This window comes from Neolamprologus brichardi, chromosome 23 (assembly GCF_056152115.1).
Source record: "Neolamprologus brichardi isolate AB-2024 chromosome 23, ASM5615211v1, whole genome shotgun sequence".
In the NCBI taxonomy this organism is placed as follows: domain Eukaryota; kingdom Metazoa; phylum Chordata; class Actinopteri; order Cichliformes; family Cichlidae; genus Neolamprologus; species Neolamprologus brichardi.
Genome location: NC_142125.1, coordinates 38031577 through 38054627, shown reverse-complemented (window position 1 = coordinate 38054627; position 23051 = coordinate 38031577). Strand labels below are relative to the sequence as shown.

The window sequence follows — 23051 nt, the reverse complement described above, 5'->3', positions numbered from 1 at the left end:
TGGACATGCGCGCCTGAGACTTCAGTGTCAATATTGGTAATCATGGGTGTGGCAAGTGAGCAATCTCGGGAGTGATGCTACTGCTGTGTGCGTGTGCAGCACCTAAGTGCACTCCGGGGAGCAGCCTGTAATAAAACAGCTTAATTTCACCATGACTGGAGCCTGCATGCACAACACTGGCTTCTAAGGTGAAATAATGATATACTGTACAGCCAAATAATGAAGATCAACCAAAAGGCTACTCACTGGTCAAAGGAGTGTAAGCAAACCTGCAGTCACTTCACTGATTTAGGTTAACCTCTGCTGTCCATATGAACGAATGTGATTCATATGGTCCACACTTAAACTGCAGCAGTGCTAAATAAACAGATCATATTAAAAAAAAAAACCACATACACACAGCGACACTCCTGAGGACTTTTACAACCCTGGATCTCTGCGTGAACACCAGCAGCTGCTGTTACTTGTCACAGCTGCACAATGGAGCGTTCATCTGTTGCTCAAACAAACTTTATCTCCATGGTGGAACGACAGGACAGGACCAACCAGTCGGACAGCACGAGGGAGAGATAACCTGGCAGACAAACGTATAACAAACACGCGAGCCACAAAGCTTTGAGGCACTCGGGGTTAATACACTTAACTGAAGCTTATGCTCTGTGTAAATCAACTTAAATCCACCTTGCACAGTGTGAGCTTGGATATTTGACACTGACGATGCAAACTCCTGTCCTTGCCCTGAGCCTCTTTGATGCTTGCATACAGCTATGAAGTATTTGTTTTGCCCTTAAAGCCCTCTGCTTAAATGTCAATTCAACAGACTGGCGTGCTGACATTTAAGTTCAAAGGGTTCAAGGAGGTTTGTGGCTTCTTTCACCAAGCACTCACTTTTAAATACACTGCTGCCCCCCCCTGTGGATGTTTGACATTATTGCAGCGACATCAGCTTCAGAGCAGGAGAGAAGATTCAGGAATGCAGCGAAGGAGGACATGAACAGGGTTGGTGAGATGGAGGGAGTGGATCAGCTTGTGGTGACCCCCCCAAAATAATCATCTATTATAATAGTAAAATGCACACCTGAGCAATATTTAAGAAAACAAACACACAACTGACCAGCAAGTTTATTACAAGCCATGTCATCTTTGTAACACAACCATCTGTCCAAAAGGTCACCCAGAGGTTGCAGAGACGCAGCAGTGTTTGTTTGTTTTTTACAACTGGGACACCTCTTGTGCCACTACTCGGCAGGTTAATAATATTATAAATAGCAACACGTAATAGAAATGTTGAATTCCAAAGACAAGGACATTTACATAGTACATTTCTAATTGAAAAAAAGAGCCTTCTTAAAAATCCAGTTTCCTTCAACGACCCGAAAGCATTAACAGCTAAATATACATCAGGTGTAGTGTAAAGGCTGAAAACTGGAGTAGTTGGCACAACACAGTCCAGGGCTTCATTTTGATTCCACATTATGATATGTGAAAAACCAAACGTTTAAACAAAAAAGGTTTCAAAATGTAAAAAAAAGGAAATTCTGAAATCCACGAGAACACGACTGTCTCATCATTTGATTTATATTCACATCTTTGTGCTCCCGGACACACGCGGTCTACTGCGCCTGTATCTGGCATTACAGGAAGAGGTACTGAAAAGGACGCTGTCTGAAGCATATGGCAACATCCATTAATGAAACAGGCGATCCATACATAACAGCTACATTACAGGGTTTCCCGTCCTGCATCCCTGGCATTACATATAAAAAAATTACAGAGAACAAATTAATCATAAATATTACAAACGTGTTGTCCACTTGATGTGTACCATACATTTGACCTTAATGCTGACGCTCCCCCTCAGCATCACTGCTCAGTGTCATTATGGCGACTTCTCACACCCCGTCCTGCACCTACGTTTGCTCATCGGTTACATTTTCTATCTGCACAAACACGCTGTTAAACGTCTTAATATTAGGCAGCAGTTTGCATTCATGAGAAAGAACTGACTCTGTTAATTACAGTCCAACTCACTCCCAGCAAATCAAAGCTGGTTTATATATTTAAAAAACAAACATGTCTTTTAGTCGGTGTTAATTGCCTTAGTTCAGTAGAAAGTCTGGGCTTGGGTAGCCGAACAGACGGAAATCGCCCTGATAGCGTGCGTAGAGACGCCTGACGTCTCGCTTGCTGATGCCTGAGAAGTAGTGCTCCACCTTGGTCCTGTTATAGCGTGTGATGCCTGGAGGAATGGCAGGGTAGGTCACCAGTGTGTCGATGCCTGCCGCTTTGAGGATGTACGGGGCATCTTGTTCCAGCGTCTCGTGGTGGCCGACCACGCTGTAGTTTATTTTGCACGGCGCACACAGCTCTGCGTACGTCACCCAGTGGATGATGTGCTCGCCAAACTGCCGGTCCATACGCCGGTGGCCTTCCATATCGCCGAGGTAGCGAACAAAGTCTTCGAAGTGGAGACCGGAGGCGACGAGGTCGTTGTTGCGGTGAATCTTGCGATATTTCCATATAATGGCCGGAGCTATGTCGTGCTTGTACCACGGCTCGAAGCGGGGGTTCTTCACAAACTTGTCCTTGAAGGCAGAGATCAGGCGCTCGAAGGGATCCCTCACAATGAAGAACTTGAAATAGGTGTCTAATCTGTTGAGGTACGAGGCAGATAAACGTTAGCGTAAGCCACAAACACTTGAACTTGCATTCCTTACATTCAAGACAGAAATTTATTGAAATCTATGCGCCAGCATCTTTCAGAAGAAGCAGCGCTGCTTCATTTTTGCTTTTTTGATTTTAGGAAGTACGTTTGACTACTTCAACCAGATAAGTTCACATTTATCAATGTAACTACGAGCCCACCTGTGATTTATTTCCTGCTGAGTGAGGGACGACAAGCGAGGGAGGCCATTTTTCTCATGGTCATGAACAAGGTTTTCTGGGATCTCCTCCACAGTCTGGAAAGCCCCTGCAAATAATAATAATAATAATAATAATAATAATAATAATAATAACAACTCATCTAAATTAACTACTTCAACAAATAGGCATGAAATTAAAAACAACAGCACTGCTTTTACCTCCGTCCTGTCCATACTTACCATTGAGTACAATGAGGACCTTCTTCCACTGTGTATTACCCACTTTAGGCGTCTGGCAGAACAGGATCTTGTGTTTGTCACAGACAAAGATCCGGTCGAGGACAAATTTGCTGATGGAGACGTGTGTCAGATTTCTCAGGCTGCTGTTCTTACACACTGTCGAGAGCAGCTCGATTCGCTTCTGGGCGACTGACTGCCAATCTGCCACTGCGGGTACTGCTGTAGGCTGAGAAACATACACAACTTAGAGTTATGTAGAGGAGAGAAAAGGCAAATGCCATGGATTAGTTATAATTAGCAATCAGTAAATAGTCACCTGATCTGATGACTTTGGAGATTGCTTTTCAGGGCTGGACATCACAATGGGTTTGACCACCACCTTAGTGCCTGGTACTGTCCCACTCTGACTTCCAGCTCTCTCTCCGTAATCTAAAAAAACACATAAATCAAATGGGACTGATCACAATCCAACCTCCTGGGATTTCCTGCCTGTAGCTATTACCGTAACAGGTCCAGTGGCTTACCATCAACAGCTCTGAAGCTGATGAACTTGCTGAGAAACATCAGGATTAGCAGCACCCAGCCGCAAGCCCCGATGAGCAGCCAGTAGTGCCGCATCGCTTCGCACGTCAGCCGACGGCCATGGAAACAGCGAGCGACGCTCCCACCTGAGCACACACACACAGGTAATGGAGATAGGACTTGACTGGCGATAAAACTAACCTGTTAAATCATATGTCTTAACGGTGAGCTATCCTACATAACGATTCGAGACAAGTGATAACTACACAGCTCAGGGCTAGCGACCGTGTACGGAGAAAAACTAACGACAATGCTCTCAGCCTCTGTGTCAGCTCATTTAAATAGTGGTGCTTTCAGGCAGCTAGCTAACTGGTCAGCTAGCTAACCAGCTAGCCACATCTGTCCCTCCCAGACATGAAGCAGACAACTTAAATCGTGCTCGTTTGTTTTCTCGGCTAGACCAGTTTAAATCTCACCGCACAGACACACACGGCCCAAAATCGAAAGCAGCCTCGTAGCTTTACCTTTTTGATAAGTTGTAGTTCTACTTCGCAGCTGCACAAACTCCAGAGAAACCGTTAGACGATCCCATAGAAACGTCTCCGCTGGTGCGTCCAGTCCTCTCAACATTCAACTGCTGACAAAATAATGGAGCTCCCCTTAGCGGCAGCATGGCAGCGCTACCATGTTGATCTGACGTGAGCACACCCGAAACACCACATTTTAATTTATTTAATGACGCGAGAGCATAAACAAACTCTTATTAATATATTTTTTAGGTTAATTACATTATTTTTCCCCCGGTTGTCCATGCTCCATAGTTTCAGAACCACCTGTTATATCAAATATAGAGGAACAGGTCCCTGGAGATAGCAGAGATGAAGAGGCTACAGTTTACATTGGTAATGACCAGAATCAGAAGTGATTACTAGGGCTGGGCATCGTCACTGATTTCTAGAATCGATTTGATTCCGATTCACAAGGTCCCGAATCGATTCGATCCACGATTCGAATCGGGGAAATTTTTCCTCAGACAGTCAGAAATATTATAATTCTGATCACTTATCAGTGCATATCTATATTTTAATCTATAAAAAGAAAGCTGACACTTGTGAGGCTTTATCAAAGGTGTAAGCATCGCAGCAGATTCCTCTGTGTCAAAGTAACTGAGGATAAAATACAGAAAAACATGAGGTTTTCCTGGTCTGGGTTTTTATAGCAGATGACCTTAAAAATATTGTGCAGTCAAAAACGAAGTGAAGCAGAGCAAAGTTACAGAGGTTTGATTAAAGACACAGCTAAGCATTTTGCAATTTTGCATAATTTAAAAAGTTTACATTTGTTCAGTATTGAACAGCAGAAATGAGGCTTTCTTGTTGAAAGTAATAAGTAGGGGTGGGTTTTGATTATGGATTTAGAGAGAGAGCGCTCTACATGAAGTGTGCTTTTATCGTGGTGGAAGCAAAACAGCAAAAGTAAGAGGAAATTCGTGATAATGTTTGTGAAGCGTAGTTTGGATCGTCTTTGGCTGCTGGGTCAGTCAATATTGTTTGTAGAGAGATAAAACCTGCAGCTTCAGAATCTAGCGCAAAAAGGGCGTAAACACAAAGCGCCCGCCGACGCTTCAAAATCAGTGAGCCCCGACGGTCATTCTTACGCGGCGTGTCCGTGTCCGCGTATGTGCCGTCGGGTGAGAAAGGCCACGGATTCTCACTGATTCGGATGCGTTGGGTCCGCGTTTTGTTCTCTCATTTACCGTTTTAGCTGTTTGGTGGTTGTAGAAATTCTGGCGTTTCGGGCAAAATAAATTTATATTTAAAAATCGATTCAGGATTTTAATGAACCGATATCACGTTATCCAAGCCAGAATCAGTTTTGATCGATAATCAAAACCCACCCCTAGTTAATACATCAGAGGCAAAGCTCAGACTGAGCAGTTTGGAGACAAAGTTAGAGACAAGACTGAGATTGTTCCATAAATCCACGATCCCTTCTGTGCGCCTGTCCAGACAAAGGATGTTGAATGTGGAGCTGCCACGCAGGAGGAAAAGAGAAAGTGCACAGAGGTTCAGGGATGTAATTCAGGACATGAAGATAAGGTGAGATGGAGGCAGATAATCTGTTGTGAACTGCAAAGGGAGCTGTCAAAAGAACCGTCCTCAAGAGACGACTTGGTTTACTTTGTTGATATCTCTACATTCGGATTAAATCAAATATATTCCACTCCATCAAGCAGGTGGACTCCATTGTTCAAAGAAATTGAACACCTAATGCATTTTCCATTTAAATATCATAACAACATTCTTAATAAACACCACCCAGCACGCCCCAATAAATCCAGCTGTTTTCCCCCTATAAACTATCAGCACTGTATTGTCATAGTGGTAGTGTTCAATGACCAATCAGGAGCTTTACCATCTAAAAAACCCCCAAATAATAGTAAAGTAATTTTGCTTTGCTTGAAAACAGAGGGCATCAAATCCCAAAGACAGTTCTTACTTATACTTAATCTCCTAAGACCCAAACTATTTCATGGCATGCATTTTTAATTTCTCTTTGAATTTGGGCCATATTAGGACACTGATGAGTGTAAAAACAAAGAATTGCCAGATTTTTTTTTTTTAATCCTGATTTTTGTTTCTGACAAAAATGAGATGCACATATGTATAATGTCCTCGTAAGTGGATATCAGGCCCTTGTAGAGCAAAATTTAGTATTCTGGTCTAGACAACCCAAAATGTGATGTCCACATATGTGGACACCAGGTCCTAGGAGGTTAAAAACATCTAATTATAAATAGTTATATTAACAGGTTAAAGATTCATTTAATTTTTACAAACTTTGACTGTTTTGCTAGCCTAAAATTATCATCGTTAATCCATAACAAATCTCAAATCAAACCTTCAGTTATGAGCAAAAAACAAAAAACAAAAGAAAGAAATGCAAGAGGAAACACAAGATGTCCTTTTATTTCCATTTATTCGACTTGGAGACAACTTTTAGTTTTCATCAACATTGACTGTCTGCAGACCTGTGGGGAAAAGAGAGGACACGATTAAGAAAATGTCATCATTACTTCCACGGGTACCTGAGAGTGAGTGAGAAACATGCTTACCTTTGCATGTGGTGACAGGAACGTATGTGACCAGGGTGTAGAGTTTGTTGGGGGAATCCTCGTCCTCGTTACGCTTCCTGGACAGCCGTACGCGTATCCTGTACGGGACGTTCCTGTGACACACACACGCATGCACACATAAGAACACCAGGAAGCTAAATGATTAGCTGAGACGTTACTAACTGCTACAATCACAGGATGTTGCCACTCTTATTTCATGCAGTTTTAATTCCTGTGTAATCTTAAGCAATGCATCGAGATATTAAATTACAGCAAACCACAACACTGAAAAACACCTCCCCTCTCTTCTTCTGTTCATATGCTGAGAAACAGACTAGAAAACCTTCAGATATCCTACTTTCAGCACAGACAGAAATATGGTAAATTCGATTTTTCCCACATAGATGTAAGTGAATCACAAATAACTGAAAGCAATGGGGCCATCAACAAGTTCTCCGACAATCTTGTATTTCTAAGCACAACTTTTGCTCTATGTCCAATAAATCTCAGTTGTGTGCACACAGAAGGCTGACCAACACCTCCACTAGTTCAACTAACCTGTAAAAAAACCAGAATGACTGAAAAATGGCAACGGCACACCTGAGCATAGAATTTTAATTGAATGTTTCTTACAGCTTTCTTTCTTCTTTTTTGTACAAACCTAACTTGTTAAAGCACACGCTGACATATAGCAGTTCCTAAAGTCACTGTGGTGACAGGAGCTTACTGACAGCCAGTATTGCACACTTTAACCCTTCATATAAATATGCAGGAAAGTAAAAAAAAAAAAAAAGACTTTGAGGTAAGAATAAACACGGATGCAGTGCAAATCACCCATAAAAGCAAATAGGGTGAAGCTGCTGAAATCTGAAGAGGGCACCAGCTCACCTCACACCCTTACTCCACACTGCCTTGTTGAGACGAGTGTCAATGCGGACATCAGGAGTTCCCATTTCCTTCACTGCGAACTTGCGGATCTCCTTGATGGCGCGGGGAGCACGCTTCTTGAAGCTCCTGCAAATGAAAAAAGGGACAACTTTAATATGAATACAACAGAAAAGAGCCTGATTAGTATTTCTCAGCATGCCAACACTGGGTGAACAACAGCACCGGGCGACAGATAAAAGTCACTGACAAATTAAATGTATGTGACTTATTCCTATTAGACCTATTCTAGGTAAAATAATTTAAAAATGACCCAGACTGTCCAAGTGTTAGTGTGATTATTATTATTATTTTTTAATGATTGTTAACAAACAAATCAGACACTTTAATTTGGAAATTGAAGATCCGTCCGTTCCCCTGATGTTATCTTCTGTACAGCACAAAATACTCAAATTCACCCGATCCTCATGCCCCCTTTTTCTTTGTGGCTGAAGGATCTGTCATTTCTCAGACAAGATTAACAGGTAAATGGTATTTTGGTTTGTGGAAGTTTTTTTCAAAAATGTAATTCTTTCATTGATCATTTTCTCCCTTTCACTGTAGATTAGCACTTAGAAGCACTGTCTATTCACTGAACTACCTTTGTCTCTAGCTTTTATGTCATTTTGTTTTTTAATAGAGAGGCATTATTAGTTTTTATGTGCGCTGCTTTATTGTGTGCCCAGGAAAACAAGGGGACCTAATGTAATTTGAATTTCTATCGTTGATCCTTCTGTCTTCTCTTATATAATACATTTCATGAATGACTAAAATGCTCAGATGTATGTAAAATAAGTTAAAGGAACGATTGCTTTTAGTGCATCCAAACAAAATGTGCTCATGTGGACAGCCGTCTCACACAACAAAGCCACACTGCAGTCGCTTTAATATATTTTAATCTAATCTTCAATCGGTATTTAAACTGTTGTTAATAACTTACTGACCTTTCAAACATTATATCATTAACGATAAAAGTCAATTTGAGCCAGGAACAATATTCCTGTCACAAGACAGAAGCAGATCAGCCTTTTGGCAAAGTGATTTTTAGATAGAGTAAGGTAATTTCTTTATTTATTGTATGACCCCTTCTTTAATGCAGCTTTATACAGTCTACCAACAAAAGCAAATATTTTAAACATACAGATATATCGGAAATCGTTTTTTGGCATAACACCAGCAGTACTTACACTCCATGGATGCGCTTGTGGACATTGATGGTGTACTCTCTGGTCACCACCTCGTTGATGGCTGAACGCCCCTTCTTTTTCTCTCCTTTCTTTGTTGGGGCCATCTAGAAAGAAGGGGAAAAAAGACACGCATACTTAAGTTTGAGTCCGCTTTCAACACAACTTAAGCTCGACACCCGAAGAAAAGCCTGACGCTAGCATACAGCTCGTATGCTAGCGTTACTAACAGTTACTTACTCAAGCCAACATGTAGCTTAAATAAGAAAATAAATGACATAAACGTTAAAAGAATAACTGTAGTGCTGGTATTATGTTCGTGCTCTGAGTGACAAACACTCCAGCAGTGTGTGGAGAACACGGACAGCCATGCAGCTAGAAACCGCTCCGGTGCTTCTCCTTCGTCGCTTTAAAGTGTCTTTACAAACATTCAGCAACATCAAAATGGTCACATAACAGCAGATACAGTACTAATAAACATTATTACACGATGGATGAACGTTTCTGTGGCTTTAATAGCACAGGATGGTGCTGGATTGTAGAATTATAGTTTCTGAAAAAATTACTCACCTCGGCTCTTAGCTGAGGCGGAAGTCGGAAGGACTGAGCTAAGGTGGAGGGTTGTGGGTAAAGGAAGCCGGTTCGTTTCGAATGAGGCCCGTTAACAACAAACGTAGAGCTAATGGTTCCTAGCATGAAAAATCTTTAAAGAAGTAGCTTTTATGCAAATTGTTGGATGTAACATTTGTCTTCTGTCGAGTAATGACTAACAGTTCTTATTAAAGATATCTACGATTCGCATCATATTAGCAAAAGTATTAATCATTGATATGAATAGCTCCTCACTTATCACTGGAAACTCCATTGTAAGAGTCCTGTAACTTTGTCAACTATTATTACAATACTATTAGAACGTTTCTACATTTCAGTCGGTCGTGTTTTGAGTGCATTTTAAGAAAATTTTAATACATGTTATGTTTTTCAGTACACTTGAAAACAAACGCACAACACGGTGTTCTTATAGCATTCTAACTGTTCCTTACCACATTATCTCTAATACTTTTTCTGTCATCACTTTTGCCGGTAAATTATTATTTCACTCTCAACCTATTTGCACTACTGTTCACGTATGTATTAGCTACCCGAGGTGGCTCAGGAAGTAGAGCCGGTGACCGGTCATTGCCTCAGAAGGTTGGTGGGTTGATCCCTGGCTGCTCCAGTCTGCATGCTTAAGTGCCCTTGGGCATTGAAGTACGGGTTCTTCAAAGTTGAAGTGTGAATTTAACACTGAAAGCACAGGTGTAGAAAATATGTACGTGTATAACTATGACACACTGTGTTAAGTCCTTTCAGTGTTCAGTAGAAACGTGCAAGTATCAGTTGCTTTACCATTAATATTTGTTTGTAATCATACTCCAACTGTTTCGTTCTGTATATATTCCTTGTATGTTGATAATTGTTTTAAGTGTATACCTTTCATATAATTTTTTGATGTTTGTGACTCTACACCCAGTTGCTGTTTTCATTGCACCAAGCAGAGCGGCATCAGAATTTTCCTCTGTATGAACAAAGATTTTATGGCTTATCTTTAAACTCCACGTTGAAAAAGCTAAAATGCAATTTTAGCATCTAGAATCCAGTTTTTATTAGTCAAAGTTCGATTGTTATTAATAATTACTATCAGCAATTGAACTGCTGTAGATACCTACAACTCTTCTCACATTTCAGGCATCCTAATTGAAACTTTAGTTAACATCCAAATTCTACTGATATGTCTACTTGTAAGAATCTCAGATATACTAGAAAGGTAAAATTAATTATTAAAATCACAGATGGTGACAAATATATTTAAATAACTTAAAAAATGTATATCTTTGTTTTCAATATACATATTTTAAGTATATACTACATCAAACATGGTGTTATTTTGCACATGTAAAGAAATGTGAAATTAAACAAATTTTTCCACATAATTGAATTAAGAATGGTTGTAATCATTATTTTTTTCTACTAAAGGAATTGCTGCGCTTATAATTTAAAGATGTGTGTAATCACACAAAATGTCATGTCTACAAGTAAGAATGTTTTTAACACAATCAAATTTTTACACAAATGTCTACAAAAAATCATTACAAATGACAAAATCACTACTACTCATTCATGCTGATTACATTTTTAAAAGCCATATCGTATCTCTGTGAACATCAACTACAGTGTTGTCCTTGTAAAGAGGACAATCGTAACCAGAAGACAAATAAACTTTAATAGTATCATACACTGTTTGTAGTATAAAAATCTTTTCAGGTAATTAAGTCCTGGGTAGTGTAAGTTTTTTCGAAGACAGTTTTGTTTTATAAAGTTTTTTTCATATTTTCCCGATATGAAGGCTGATCTACTTTTTAGTATGACACTGATAAAATGCCAATGCATTAAAAAAAAAAAAATAGTAGTCATAAGACTCCCTCTGTAGACTCATATGGAGACAAACTCATAAACCTATCACCCATGAAGTGGTGGTAATTATATGCTAAACTCCAGAACTTACCTCAAAAATGTGTTTGCTTGAAGATTTCATCACGTTTGTCCTTATTTGTGAAAATGTCAATATTTATTTTACAGTAAAAAAAAATTACAGCATTAAACCAGATATCATTACTCGAATATTAGAGACAAGGGCAAAAAGTTTGTAAAAATGTTTTCTGTAAAACCAGAGTCATGGTCAAACTGAAATATAATGGGAAACGAAGTTCGATGTCTCTGTGTCGATAAAATCACTGATACTGCTTTTCGGCCACTCCTGTTAGTTCTCGAAACCGACCCACATCGTGAACCACAGATTATGTAGCAGATGGTGAATTATTTCCTCAGTGGGACAAGATTTCATGAGGTAGTCCTTTCCTTAGTAAGTGGTCCCAATTTTGGAAACTTTTTATTTTCGGTATTGTGTTATTGTCAATTTCGTTTTGGCAGAAATTTTCAGTGGAAGTCAAAATGTGAAAACTGGGTGTAGGACAGGCGCTGACCCCGAATGGGTGGAGAAGAGGAATCAGATTTCCTGTCATGGAGCTGGATTGGGTGGTGGATCGTGTTGAATCCAGAGCTTTAGGACAAAAGTACTTTGCCCCTTCCTAATCTTTTCAGTCCTTTAAAATTATCCCAGCACACACATAATGCAAATCTTGCGTTTTTTGTTAAGCAACTGTCTCCTGATACAACCACATTTTAAAGGTGCACCTTATCCATCTGTGCAAGACTACCGTGACCTTGTTTAGCCGACTGCATGACAGATTGAAAGTTCAGATTAATGGCTTGTTTTCAGTCATTATTTCCTAAGCAGTACACTGTCTTTTCCTACTGGGAGCGCTTTGGCTCCATCGTGGATGATGTGGGCTTGTGAGAAGAGGAATTCCACTCGTTCATGTTCGTGATCTGGTGATCTGCACTCCCTTCAGTTCCTGTAAGAAAGACACTGCCAAACCATTTAAAGAAACACAAAAAATAAAGCGTGTTTCCACAAACTAAAAGCTTTAACTAATTACATTCAGTGAAGGAATAGCTTGGCAGTGCTTTTTAGTGAGAAATGTTCTTTCAAGTTCCTGCAGGATGTTTCACTGTTGTGAGTCGATAAAATCTGCAGCCAATGCTATAGACTCGCATTCATGTATTATGGTGTAAACAAACAAACAAAAAAACCAGAACAATATTAAGTGTCCCATTATGTCATGGCTGAACAGTCGTTTCATACAAACCAAAAGACCAGTTACAAAAAAAAAATTAAAAAATAATCAACATCTAACCATTTTAATGCACAGTTGTACTAACCAATGCACAACATAGGAAACAAATCTTTGTCAGGCAGGTGAAACTGATCGTCATAAATCTGCTCTAAAACACTGTAAATCCACAAAAACATGAAGTCATTTTAGGCGTTTTAGATTTCTCATACATGGATAGTTGCACCCCTCCATAGGCCCCTCTCTATGGAACACATCGTGAAAAACAAATAACTGAAAGAGTCCTAACATTGCCGTTTTCCCTCTCGTGACTAAAAAGGCTATGAATGTAACGAAATGAGACAGCGAGTTAGGAGTGAGAGGAAGTAAAGGCCTAGAAGCATTCACCTCTGATGTGTTTTACTCTCAGGACACACAGACCTCAGGCTGTGCTGTGCTGAGCTTACTACTACCACCACTACCAGCTTCAGTAATTTCAGCTGCTGGTGCTGACCCACTGTCCGACCTTTCCGGGGCCGATGCCTGACCAGCCATGGTCCTTCTGAAAAGACGCATGCTCATCTGCAGGAGTTCATTGTCCACCACAGGTGTGGTGGGGTCATGCTTGGATAGACCCTGAGAAAAAATAGTTAAGAGTTAAGAGATTTAAGCACATTAATTTAAGATTGAGATCAACATATTGTTTATTAATTTAGGTCTGTAACTGGAGAGCACATACCTTTTCGTTTTTCAACAGTTGCCGGCGGATGGCGAAGTCCCTGCGAGCACACAAGGCCTTGCAGCACGGCCCCAGATTTCTCAATAAACCTGCCCTCTCCACCCGCCTGTTCAGAGCTGCCATATTCAAGGCTCCCAGGTCATGCTCAAAGAGCTTGTCAGCATCTACCAAGATGACGACAACAGAGGTGTAATTGGATCAACAGGAATTTTAAAAAAGAAGCGTTCAGCTTTATTTCTTCTGGAAGAGGTTGTGAAACTTTGTAAAAGGAGCCTGATCCGGGTCAAGGAGTCAGACGAGCTCTGATCAACGACACGCTGAACTGTTGTAGCGCTGCTGTTAGCCAGCATGAGTGAAACTGTCTTTGAAGTGGATGTAACTTTGTTACAGTTAGTGAATAAACTCTCTTACAATGTGAAAATGTAACCAAACTGCAAGGTGTGAATTTTAGGCCACTCGAACCTAACATTAGCTGCCACAATGTTCTTGTCATTTAGCCAGCTTATATCAGCTGTCCAGAGACGGTCCCACGTCTAATCTGCTGACAATAACTGCAACAATATCTGGAACACATATGCACATTTAATCACGCTGTCATGTGTTGGACCCCGGCTTCAGTTCGGGAGATGACGCATGAGGAGAGGAGGAAGGGAATGGCAGTTTATTAAGTTGCCGGTGGTGTTATCCATTTCCTCTTCGTTTTGGTTTATTTGGTGACGGGAACCCCTTCTCTTAATGATAAACAGGCATGCCACTTCATATTTTCAGTCTAGAGGTACAGACATGAATTTAAATGTCCCCTCCACAGTATCCAAAAGCCTACGACTTTTCTTCTCTGGCCGATCTCCAACAACATACGTATTCTGCAGAAAATTGTTTTTTCCTTTAATGAGATTGGACTGTTGACTCAATACATCCACTTTTTATGTCCCCAACTCACCTTTGGGATCGTCCAGCTCAGACTTGCACACTTCTTTGACTTGTTCCAGGAGTTCTGGGCCAGCAAGTCTCTTGGATATGCCTGCCCTAAGAAGCACCGCCCCTGGGGTGAAGCGGAGCAAGGCTGCCCCCGCTGCCCGCGGTTCCTGTTTCTGTTTGGGCATCAGGCTGGACCAGTCCACATCTATCACATCCAGAGGACCTGTCGGCACACGGCAAAGGCAGAGGCTTCATTTGTTAAAGATCACCGGAGAAAATTTCAACTGAATACTTTGCATTTTCTCAATTTTTATTAATTGTAGAGTTGATGAACTTCAGGCCTATCAGAATTCAAGACAATCAAATAAAAATAAAGAAATAAAGAGGGGAGAGAAACTGATGACACACTTTCATGTGTGTATATATTATCCACAGAATGTCTTTATTGTACCTGTGATTTTCTCTTCTTCTTGCTGATCTTCTTTTTTCTGGCTGTCAGCCAGAATTTCATCCAGCTCATCATCGCTGATCGGTTCGTACTCCTCGCCAACAGATGCCATAGACTGGACATCGTCTTCCTTCCCGTCATCGTCTCCTAAAACCACCACAAACAGTTTTCTTAAAATCCTTGTAGGAAAAACAAGAAATGAAAAAAACATTTATGCACATTTTTATCTTCTTACCATCGATGCTGTCTGCCTTCTCCACCTCCCGTTGATCTCCAGTTAGATGGGGACTGTTGCTCGGTTTCTCGGGCTCTGGAGGACTGAAAGCTTCTCTGGGCAGCATAGGCTCGTAATCCATCCTGTCTTGTCTCATCAAGTCTCCTCGCAAGTCTCCTCTGATGTCCCCTCGTACTGGAGCCCTGGGGTCCCCGTGGGGCGTGATATCCATCATCATCAACCTTTCCCTCTCTCGGTCAACACCTCGGTCACCTCGACTGTCTCTCTCCCGTTCTCTCTCCCGTTCCCGTTCATGCTGCTGGATGAGTCCTTCGGGGAGTAAGCGTTCCCTGTCCCGGATGTCCCGCTCCCTAAGGAGAGGTTCGCGACCAGGACGCATCAGCAGGGGCTCCCGCCCCCGGCTTGGCCATTCAGGCTCCCATTCTCTTGATGGTGGTTGTTGTAGTTGCTGTTGAAGAAGCAGAGGCTGCTGCTGTTGCTGCTGAGGTCGGAGGTCCTTGCGTTCTCTCTCCCTCTCTCTTTCCCGTTCAAATGGCTCCCTTTCCCTTTCTCGTTCTCGACTGTCGTAGGAGCCGGCACGGGACCTGGACCTGGCCTGCCTCTCAGAATCAGGAGAGCTGCGTCGGGAGCTGTGGCTGCGAGAATCCTGCCGGTCTAAATTCAAAAATAAATCAATAAATAAATCAACATAGGTCAAATTGTGATCCTGGTAGCACAGGATGTGTGCAATTCTGTGTCACGTTCAGGATTCGGGTGACGCTTTTACCTGATGAGGTGCTACGGCTGGGCTCTCCTCTCCTCAGCTGATCAATCCGGGACTTCCTCTCAGAGCACGGAGGGTCATTCGCCGCCGGCCTCTCTCGGTCTCGCTCCCTCTCCCGTTCTCTCTCTCGCTCCCGCTCTCTTTCCCGGTCCCGAGAGTTGGTGCCTTGAAGTATGCCCCGGCGCGATCGCGGGCCCTGAGGATCTTCTCTGTGGGCTGACTCGTTAGAGGGTGAACGCAGGCGTCGAGACGATGTCCGACTCTGGTTGCTCCCCATGCTGCTGCTGCGCGTCTGCTCTGGTGGGGGTTTGCGGAGCAGCGGTTGGGACATGAGAGGCTGCGGAGGCAAAGTCTGCAACAGCATTGGAGGATCCTGGGAGAGCAGAGGTGCAATGGGTGGTGGATTACCCCGGCCCATCCTGGGGCCTCCACCTCTCCTGAGAGGTTCAGCAGGAGCCCTATCAGCAGAAACCAAAGGAGCAAGTGTTTCCAGCGAGCCTCCCCGGTCTGTCACCTCCTCATCTGACCAGTCACTGAAATTGTCCATTTTGGAGAGAGGAGAGCGCTCTGTATTCCCTCCAGCGCCTCGCTGATCAGGTCTCATTGAGGGCGGCGGTGTCCGAGGACCCCTCTTCCTCTTACTGTGTGGCAGGTAGGTTGAAGTTTCCTCCTCGGATGCTTCAGACTCCGCCCCTCGCGATCGCTTCCTCTTTCGCTCTAGAGCTTTCTTCTTTGCCCCTTTCCTGGGAGAATGTAAGGGTGGAGGCACGTCCGCAGAAGCCCCAGATGGGGGCTCGGGGTTGAATCGGTCCCCTGCAGCAGCCAGGGCACTGCCAGCGACAGTCTCTTCGTCTTTGCGACCCTTCTTCAAGCCCTTCCTCTGTGACTTTGTCTTCTTTTTCCCCTCCTCATGCAACTGGGAACCACTGGTCTCTCTGTCTTCAGTGGCAGCAGCAAGGGGTAGATGCGGAGGCGGTGTAGGATCTCTGCCTCTGGTACGCAAGTCAGAAGGCGCGTCTGAGAGGTGCTCTCCACGCCTGTCGGCCCCTCTGCTTCGTTCCCCACGAGGCTCCAGGTCCTCATGGCGACCGCGTGCTTCCCTTTTGTCCCCGACTACCCTGCGGTCCTCATCCTTCCAGTGAGTGGGCTTGTCATCGGATGCGGCAGTTCTCGGCGGCGATCGTAACAGCGCCTCCTGGGGCCGTACCACCTGGCTCAGCAGACGATGCTTGTCCCCATCTGTGTGTCACATAAACACGTTCAGCACTTTTAAAGCATTGGAGTCAAGTACAGAAGTTTTTCCTTGGAGGTATCGGCTGAAAATGCAGTGAAAGGAAAATCTAACCTAAAGGAGCCCTTTGACATGAAAGCTCTTTCATTTTCTTTTCACTTGACAGCCAATGACTCCAAAGCACCAGCACATTTTACAAAGAGAAATGAAACTTCAAAGTGTTTACACAGAGCACACACGTTTACAGAAGGATGTGTATCATGAGAAAAGTGCAACCCCCATTAAAATATAAGTGTGTGAATTTCCCTACTGTCAGATGGAGGCAGACACACTGGGCTGGGGAGGAGGGGCTGAGGGTGGAGCTTGGCCTGCCCTCGGCCAATCGGGCGCTCACTTTTATCTTCGGCACTATTGTAGTCGTCGCTGTCTGCTGGACTGAGGTCCAGTGTCGTTCGCTTAGGAGAGGATCGGGGACTCTGGCTGCTATCCATCCTGGGCCTCTTACGACTAGAAGGAGAGGACATTATAATAAACGCAGATCAGTATTTGGAGATTAGCACGATAACGGCTAAATCAAACTAAATCCGAACATTCAGAAACTTTACTTTGTAAATAATTGCTGGATTATGTGCGGATGACTATTTATTTAATGTAGAAAGTCGCACAAATACACGGATTAAAAACTGACACATGCCTCAACTTGCGATCGTCCCGGCTGTCTCGAACCGGCCGTTCATCCCTGGCGTCGTCTCTCCTCTCCCGCCTCTCCTCCCTTCCCCTCTCTCGGGCCTCCCATTCCCGCAGTCTCTCCCGCTCGCGCTGTTCTCTCTCCCGTTCCCTCTCTTTCCTCTCCCTCTCTCTCTCCCGCTCCTCGCGCTCCCTTTCCCTCTCTCGCTCTCGCTCCCTCTCCCTTTCTCGCTCTCGTTCTCTCTCCCTGGCCCGCTCCCGCTCCCTCTCCGCCTCCCTCTCCTTCTCCCGTTCCTTTTCCCTCTCTCTCTCCCGCTCTCTCTCCTTCTCTTTCTCTCTCTCCCGCTCCCTCTCTCGCTCCCTCTCCCGTTCGCGAGTCCTGTCGTCTCTCCTGTCTTCAGCTCTCTCAGTCCTGCGCTCGTCCCTCCTCTCGTCCCTCTCAGACTCCTCCAGCCTCCCCTGGTGTCTGCTTGGAGAAGCTGCCCTTTGGTCTGTTAAACAGAGAAACCAGCCATGAATAACTACACACTCACTTTAACGAAGGAAATCACGTGCGGGCTTCTAATCCTCACCTCTTTCTCGGTTGTCTCTGCGATCCCGCTCTCCGTGTCCTCCTCTCCTGTCATACGAGGGGTCTCTGGTCGGCTCCCCTCTTCTCTCACACTCGTAGCGATCTCGGTCCTGCACCCTGTCAGAGCTTCTTTCATTGGCACTGCGATCTGTGCTCCTCTCCACACTCCGTTCACGAACGGCACTGCTCCGCGATTCCCAGTTGTCATGGCTGCTTTCCAGTTGGGAACCCCGGGAGTTTCTGTTGGAGCCTAACAGAAGGAAAAATGAGAAAATGGGTTGACATATATTTCAAGACAGTCACCCAAAAAGACTAAAAGGGAAAACAATCAAATTTGGGATACAGTGAAGATTTGAGCTAGCATTTCTGCTTTTCCTTTGCGTAAAAAAAGATTTCTGCAGATCCTTTCCAGGTCTCGCAAAATCACTAGCCCGACGTCCCGGAGCTAGCGATATCCCGCCCGTCGGGTTATCTTATAGCCCGACGGGCGGGGCTGAGATAGATTTTGGTCGCCCGACCGGAGATATCGCTAGCTCCGGGACGTCGGGCTGGCGATTTTGCGAGCCCTGCTCAATCTTTTATTGATCATGGGAAGCAGAAATCTCCAGTCTTTTACTCTGAAAATTTTGAGCAATTTATCACGCAGTCTTTTTACCAGCAGAGCAATCAGCCAATCATCTTTTCACTCTCAATTATTTTGTTAATTTCCCTCATTAGATATGAGATGTTCCAGCAGCTTATTATCAAAATGTCTCGTCTTTTGTTGCCGCAGCAGTATTTCAAATTCATACTTTAAAAATAGTGAAAATAATCACTTTGCTTTTATTTACTTGCCTTTCTCAGGTATGTCATTAGCGCGTCCTCTACCTCGGCCATTCCTATCAGCTCTGTCCGTCCTGCTCTCAGTCCTTGCTTCTCCTCTGCCTCCATCGTCACGTCCATGCCCTCTCCCGTAGCTCCTGTCATCCTGAGTCAGGTCCTCCTTCCTGTGTGCATCAATCCTCTCCCTCTCTCTGTCTCTTTCCTTTTCTCGCTCCCTCTCCTTTTCCCGGTCCTTCTCTCGCTCCCGTTCGCGGTCTCGACTGGAGCAGGTCTCCACCCTGCTCTCTCTCAAGTCCTTCACGTCCCTGCTATCACGAGAATCTCGAGTTGGTTCCCTTCCTCGGTCACGAGCGTCCCGTCGGTCACGAGCATCTCGGGCGTCCCGGTCGTCACGGGCATCCCGGGAGATCTGTTCAGAGTCATAGTCCCGGTCGTCACGGATGCTGTCCTTCTCTCGTTTGCTGTGACTATCTGTGCGGAGAAAAGACAAATAGCTTAATAGCAGATAAATGTACATTTTTTTAATTGACAGCCTGTATTTTAAAGCAAGGCTCCAATCAGCCAACAGACTGAGAAATAGAAATCCAGTAATGGAAGATGAAGATACCATCTCTGCGCTCATGTCTGCGGTCCTGGATGGGAGGACTCCTCTCTCTGTCGCCGCGACTCCTCTCGCGGCCCCTGGAGTGGCGCCGGCTGGGGCTCAACCTGTCAGACCGCCGATGGGGTGACGAGGTGTCATGAGAAGCGGGAGGCGAACGAGAGCGCCGGGAGCTCTGAGGTGAGGAGGCGGAGGCCTGAGCGGTGGCGCTTCTGTGGTAGATGGGGGAAGAAGAACGACGGCGTCGAGGAGAGGGAGAGTGCCGCTGGGCAGAGGAACCGGAGTGGGACGAAGGCGAGCGGTGACGGGGAGGAGTGGGGCTGCGTTGGTGGCGTGGAGGAGAAGGAGACCTGCAGTGACAAAAGGTTATTTCCTCTTGGCTGTCATGACCAAATATTTACCCAACTGTGAAGAAAGAAGTACAGGTGAGTGATCCTGCAATGTCTACAGCCCTGGAAAAAAAGGTTTCTGTGTGCTCACCTGTGAGGAGGGGATGCCAAGATAGAAGCCTTATGGGAGGAAGCTTTAGGAGAGGTAGATTTCTTCCTGGCTGAGGGCGACGCACCCCTGGAGGGAGATGACACGCTACCAGAACGCTCCTCTGATGTCACAGACCTCTTGGCCTTGTGCGAACTGTCTGATCTGTCCCTTCAAACAAAAAGGTGACATTATAAAGAGCGAGCACTGGAAGTTGAAAAGGATAACTCAGGATAACTGTGAATATGACTCAACGAATTAAAAACATATACACGCTGCAGGATGCACATGCACTAAATCCCCACTTTACCTGCGTTTTTCCTTCTTCTCTTTGTGTTTTTCTGCATCTCGTCCACGATCTTTACCCTCCTTCTGCTTCTCGTCAGACTTCTCCTTATTTTTGTGCTTGCCTTTGTGTTTTTTCCCGACCACGGGCAGGTCCAGAGGGACCGGTGGAGGGGGACTGGGGGTACGGGGCCCTTTCTTCTTGCTGTGGCTTCCTTTCGAAGACCTGATTAAAGAATGATGGAAGATATTTATCAGAACCTCATCAAATCTGTAGGTCTCATATTTTGTTTTTCTTCCCTACCTGGTAGTTTCTAAAACAGGTGAGGATACTGATGCCTTCTTTTCTTTCTTCCCCGAGCCCAGCCCTTTGTTTCCCCGTTTATGTTTTGGCGAGCCACTGGACTTTCTGGATGAGGGTGAATCTTTGGAGCTTAACTGCTCAGGGGAAGCCTGAAGGACAAATGTGACAGATCGAGCTAAAATTCAGATGTGTTGCAGACAGCTACTTAAACGGAGGAAGTGAGCTGTGCTAATACTTTTGAAATCCAGAGGTCACGTATTGAAATAATCAAAGCATCTCATCGCTTACCTTTGGCAAGGCTGTCGCTCTGGCTTTCGTCTGAGTTTCGTCTTTCTTGATGACAATTTCTTCTCTCTTCTCCAAGTTTTCCTGCTCTAATTTCATTAGTTCACGCTGAATCTTTTGACGCTTCATCTCTAGGGATAGCTCATAGTCGTAATCACCGATATCAGAGTCTGAAAATTAATGGAAAACCCCCCAAAACAAAACAATAAAATTGGAATGGAGAAGAGAGTTTCAATCCACAACATCAAAATGGTATTTACAAATAAATTTCCCTTTAAACGTCATCAAAACAAAACACCGAACCTTCACGATTGGTTTCCCACTCTGTGGGTTCTTCTTCACTGCCTGGGGTACGCTCCTTTGTTATCTTTATATCCTCCTTCTCTCTGTGTCGGCCTCTGGAGGACTCTCTCTGCTACAGTAGCACACACAAACAAACCGTTGTGCACCATGTACTAAAATTTCCAAAATGATTTCAAATCGAAACTAGATTCTTCATTCAGAAATGCGTTGTTATCAAAGACCAAAAGAGCAGAGGACTCACTCTTACTGTGGGGGACGAGGGCTCATCTAGGTCTCGTTTCAGGTTTTCTGCTTCAACATCCTGTCTTTTATTTTTCATCCTCTCCCGCAGATCACCTGTGGGCCTCTCGGTTGACCTGTTTCATTAACGCAGAGATTAGAAAAACACATGCACAAAGGTCGATTTGATTTTAAAAGCAACACTCAATACAAATTCAATAACCGCAGCCATCCTACCGGCTAAAGCTAAATCCTTTGCCTCGTGGCTGAGTTCCATGTGTGTAGCGACAAGTGTTGCCGTAACTGCAATTCCCAGTCTTCAGCCAATTTCTACAGTGACTCTAAAAAAAAAAAGAAAAGCAACAACAAAAAAACAAAACACAGATGAGCCAGGCCAAAGAAGAAACAAAGCACTGTGCCATATTCATTCAAAGACACAGAGACTTGGAGATTTACCCCTGGAGGGGGAAAACCCTCTCTGACCTCCGGGTTATACATACATCAGCAGCATTACTCCCAGTGCTGGGTCCAAGCCTTTCAAACACACTTGGCCTGCGGGACGGAGCAGCGGGGTTGGTGCTGCTGCTGGTTGTGGTGCTGCTGCTGCTGCTGCTGTCAGATATGGTTTTTGAATTTTCCACTGTTACCTTCCGCCTGATCTTGGACATTCTGCAGGACTGCAATTATGACAAACAACGCTCAGTGAACTCTCTTTAATCATCTGCATGTTTACAACTTGGCACTTTAGGAAAAAAATGACTTAAAAACAAAAAAAAAAACAAAGCAAGTCTGGCAGGAAACTTTCTTTGCAGTGCGATTCCCTCAAACTCCCTGAATTAATTCATTCCCTACAACCCATCTTAAACTGCAACTGAAAACCCATTTCTCACTGCTACTGTTGCAACAGTTTGGTAATCACATGGCCTTCCCGGATGCTTTAGTACTCCTGTGCATAATGGAGCATCCAAAACATAAACACATGCAAATATCTGCCGTCAGTGCAGCTGCTCTGCGCTAACTTATAGCGAGCAACAACGCATGCTACCTTTAAGCAAGCTGAAGTTCCCCGTTAACTACAAGAACTGAGTTCTGTTTACCATCTTTAACTAACCAGGATGCTTCTGAAATTCAAAAAGCGTCGTAGATTAACAGTAATTATTCTGCATATCTCATACGAGAATAAAACAAGCGAATGCAGGCTAATGCTAAAGTTAACTGTGTCATGTTTTATCTCAGCGCGGGGCCTATCTTAGCCTGCTCCAGTAGCCTGCATGCTAATCTGTAAATGAAAACACGGTCTCACCCAAGATATTTTTTCGGTGTCACACCTACTTTAATCAGGCTGGCGGATTTAGCACTTGTAAAAAAAATTACAAGGCTTATTCTTTAAAAGCAAAGGCAGAAACTGCCCTGGGTGCCTTCATATTGGCGGAGAGTGCGCGTCATAGGTCCTTCTTCTTTTGTGGTTTGTGAAAGAGGAACTCGACCTCCGCGGCGATGCATTACCGCCACCGCCTGTTCATGTGTACAGCTTTTAATTATATTTTCCCCCAGTTCAGCTGCGGCGGCTTACACACATACACAAGATATAAATCTTGAAA

The 23051-nt window shown here is 44.1% G+C and overlaps 3 protein-coding genes across 5 annotated transcripts; all 3 read right to left on the bottom strand.

The window, feature by feature from the left end:
* Positions 1 to 1869: 1869 nt before the first annotated feature.
* Positions 1870 to 4262, bottom strand: chst10 (carbohydrate sulfotransferase 10). The gene is made up of 6 exons (XM_006804957.3): positions 4151 to 4262; positions 3629 to 3772; positions 3421 to 3533; positions 3105 to 3330; positions 2866 to 2971; positions 1870 to 2652 (listed from the first exon to the last, which is right to left on the bottom strand). Exons 1-6 carry the CDS (start codon positions 4254 to 4256, stop codon positions 2100 to 2102), a joined length of 1248 nt encoding a protein of 415 aa, XP_006805020.2. The 5' UTR covers positions 4257 to 4262; the 3' UTR covers positions 1870 to 2099.
* Positions 4263 to 6588: 2326 nt separating this feature from the next.
* On the bottom strand, positions 6589 to 9545 carry rpl31 (ribosomal protein L31). Its single transcript, XM_006804958.3, has 5 exons — positions 9420 to 9545; positions 8853 to 8956; positions 7630 to 7755; positions 6742 to 6854; positions 6589 to 6657 (listed from the first exon to the last, which is right to left on the bottom strand). Exons 1-5 carry the CDS (start codon positions 9543 to 9545, stop codon positions 6626 to 6628), a joined length of 501 nt encoding a protein of 166 aa, XP_006805021.3. The 3' UTR covers positions 6589 to 6625.
* Positions 9546 to 11366: 1821 nt separating this feature from the next.
* On the bottom strand, positions 11367 to 22910 carry zc3h13 (zinc finger CCCH-type containing 13). 3 transcript variants are annotated; one of them, XM_087835605.1, is made up of 20 exons: positions 22754 to 22910; positions 21951 to 22127; positions 21688 to 21791; positions 21473 to 21587; positions 21232 to 21343; positions 20932 to 21098; positions 20644 to 20792; positions 20365 to 20565; positions 20058 to 20225; positions 19584 to 19927; positions 18989 to 19447; positions 18156 to 18404; positions 17591 to 18074; positions 17207 to 17403; positions 15669 to 16904; positions 14903 to 15556; positions 14671 to 14814; positions 14242 to 14442; positions 13302 to 13465; positions 11367 to 13198 (listed from the first exon to the last, which is right to left on the bottom strand). In XM_087835605.1, the coding sequence occupies exons 2-20, from the start codon at positions 22116 to 22118 to the stop codon at positions 12989 to 12991; spliced, it is 5526 nt and encodes a 1841-aa protein (XP_087691731.1). In that variant the 5' UTR covers positions 22119 to 22127; positions 22754 to 22910; the 3' UTR covers positions 11367 to 12988. The 3 variants fall into 3 exon arrangements, with proteins under 3 accessions (XP_087691731.1, XP_087691733.1, XP_087691732.1); XM_087835607.1 differs by having other exon boundaries at positions 20058 to 20219; XM_087835606.1 differs by having other exon boundaries at positions 22783 to 22910.
* Between the last annotated feature and the right edge of the window lie 141 nt (positions 22911 to 23051).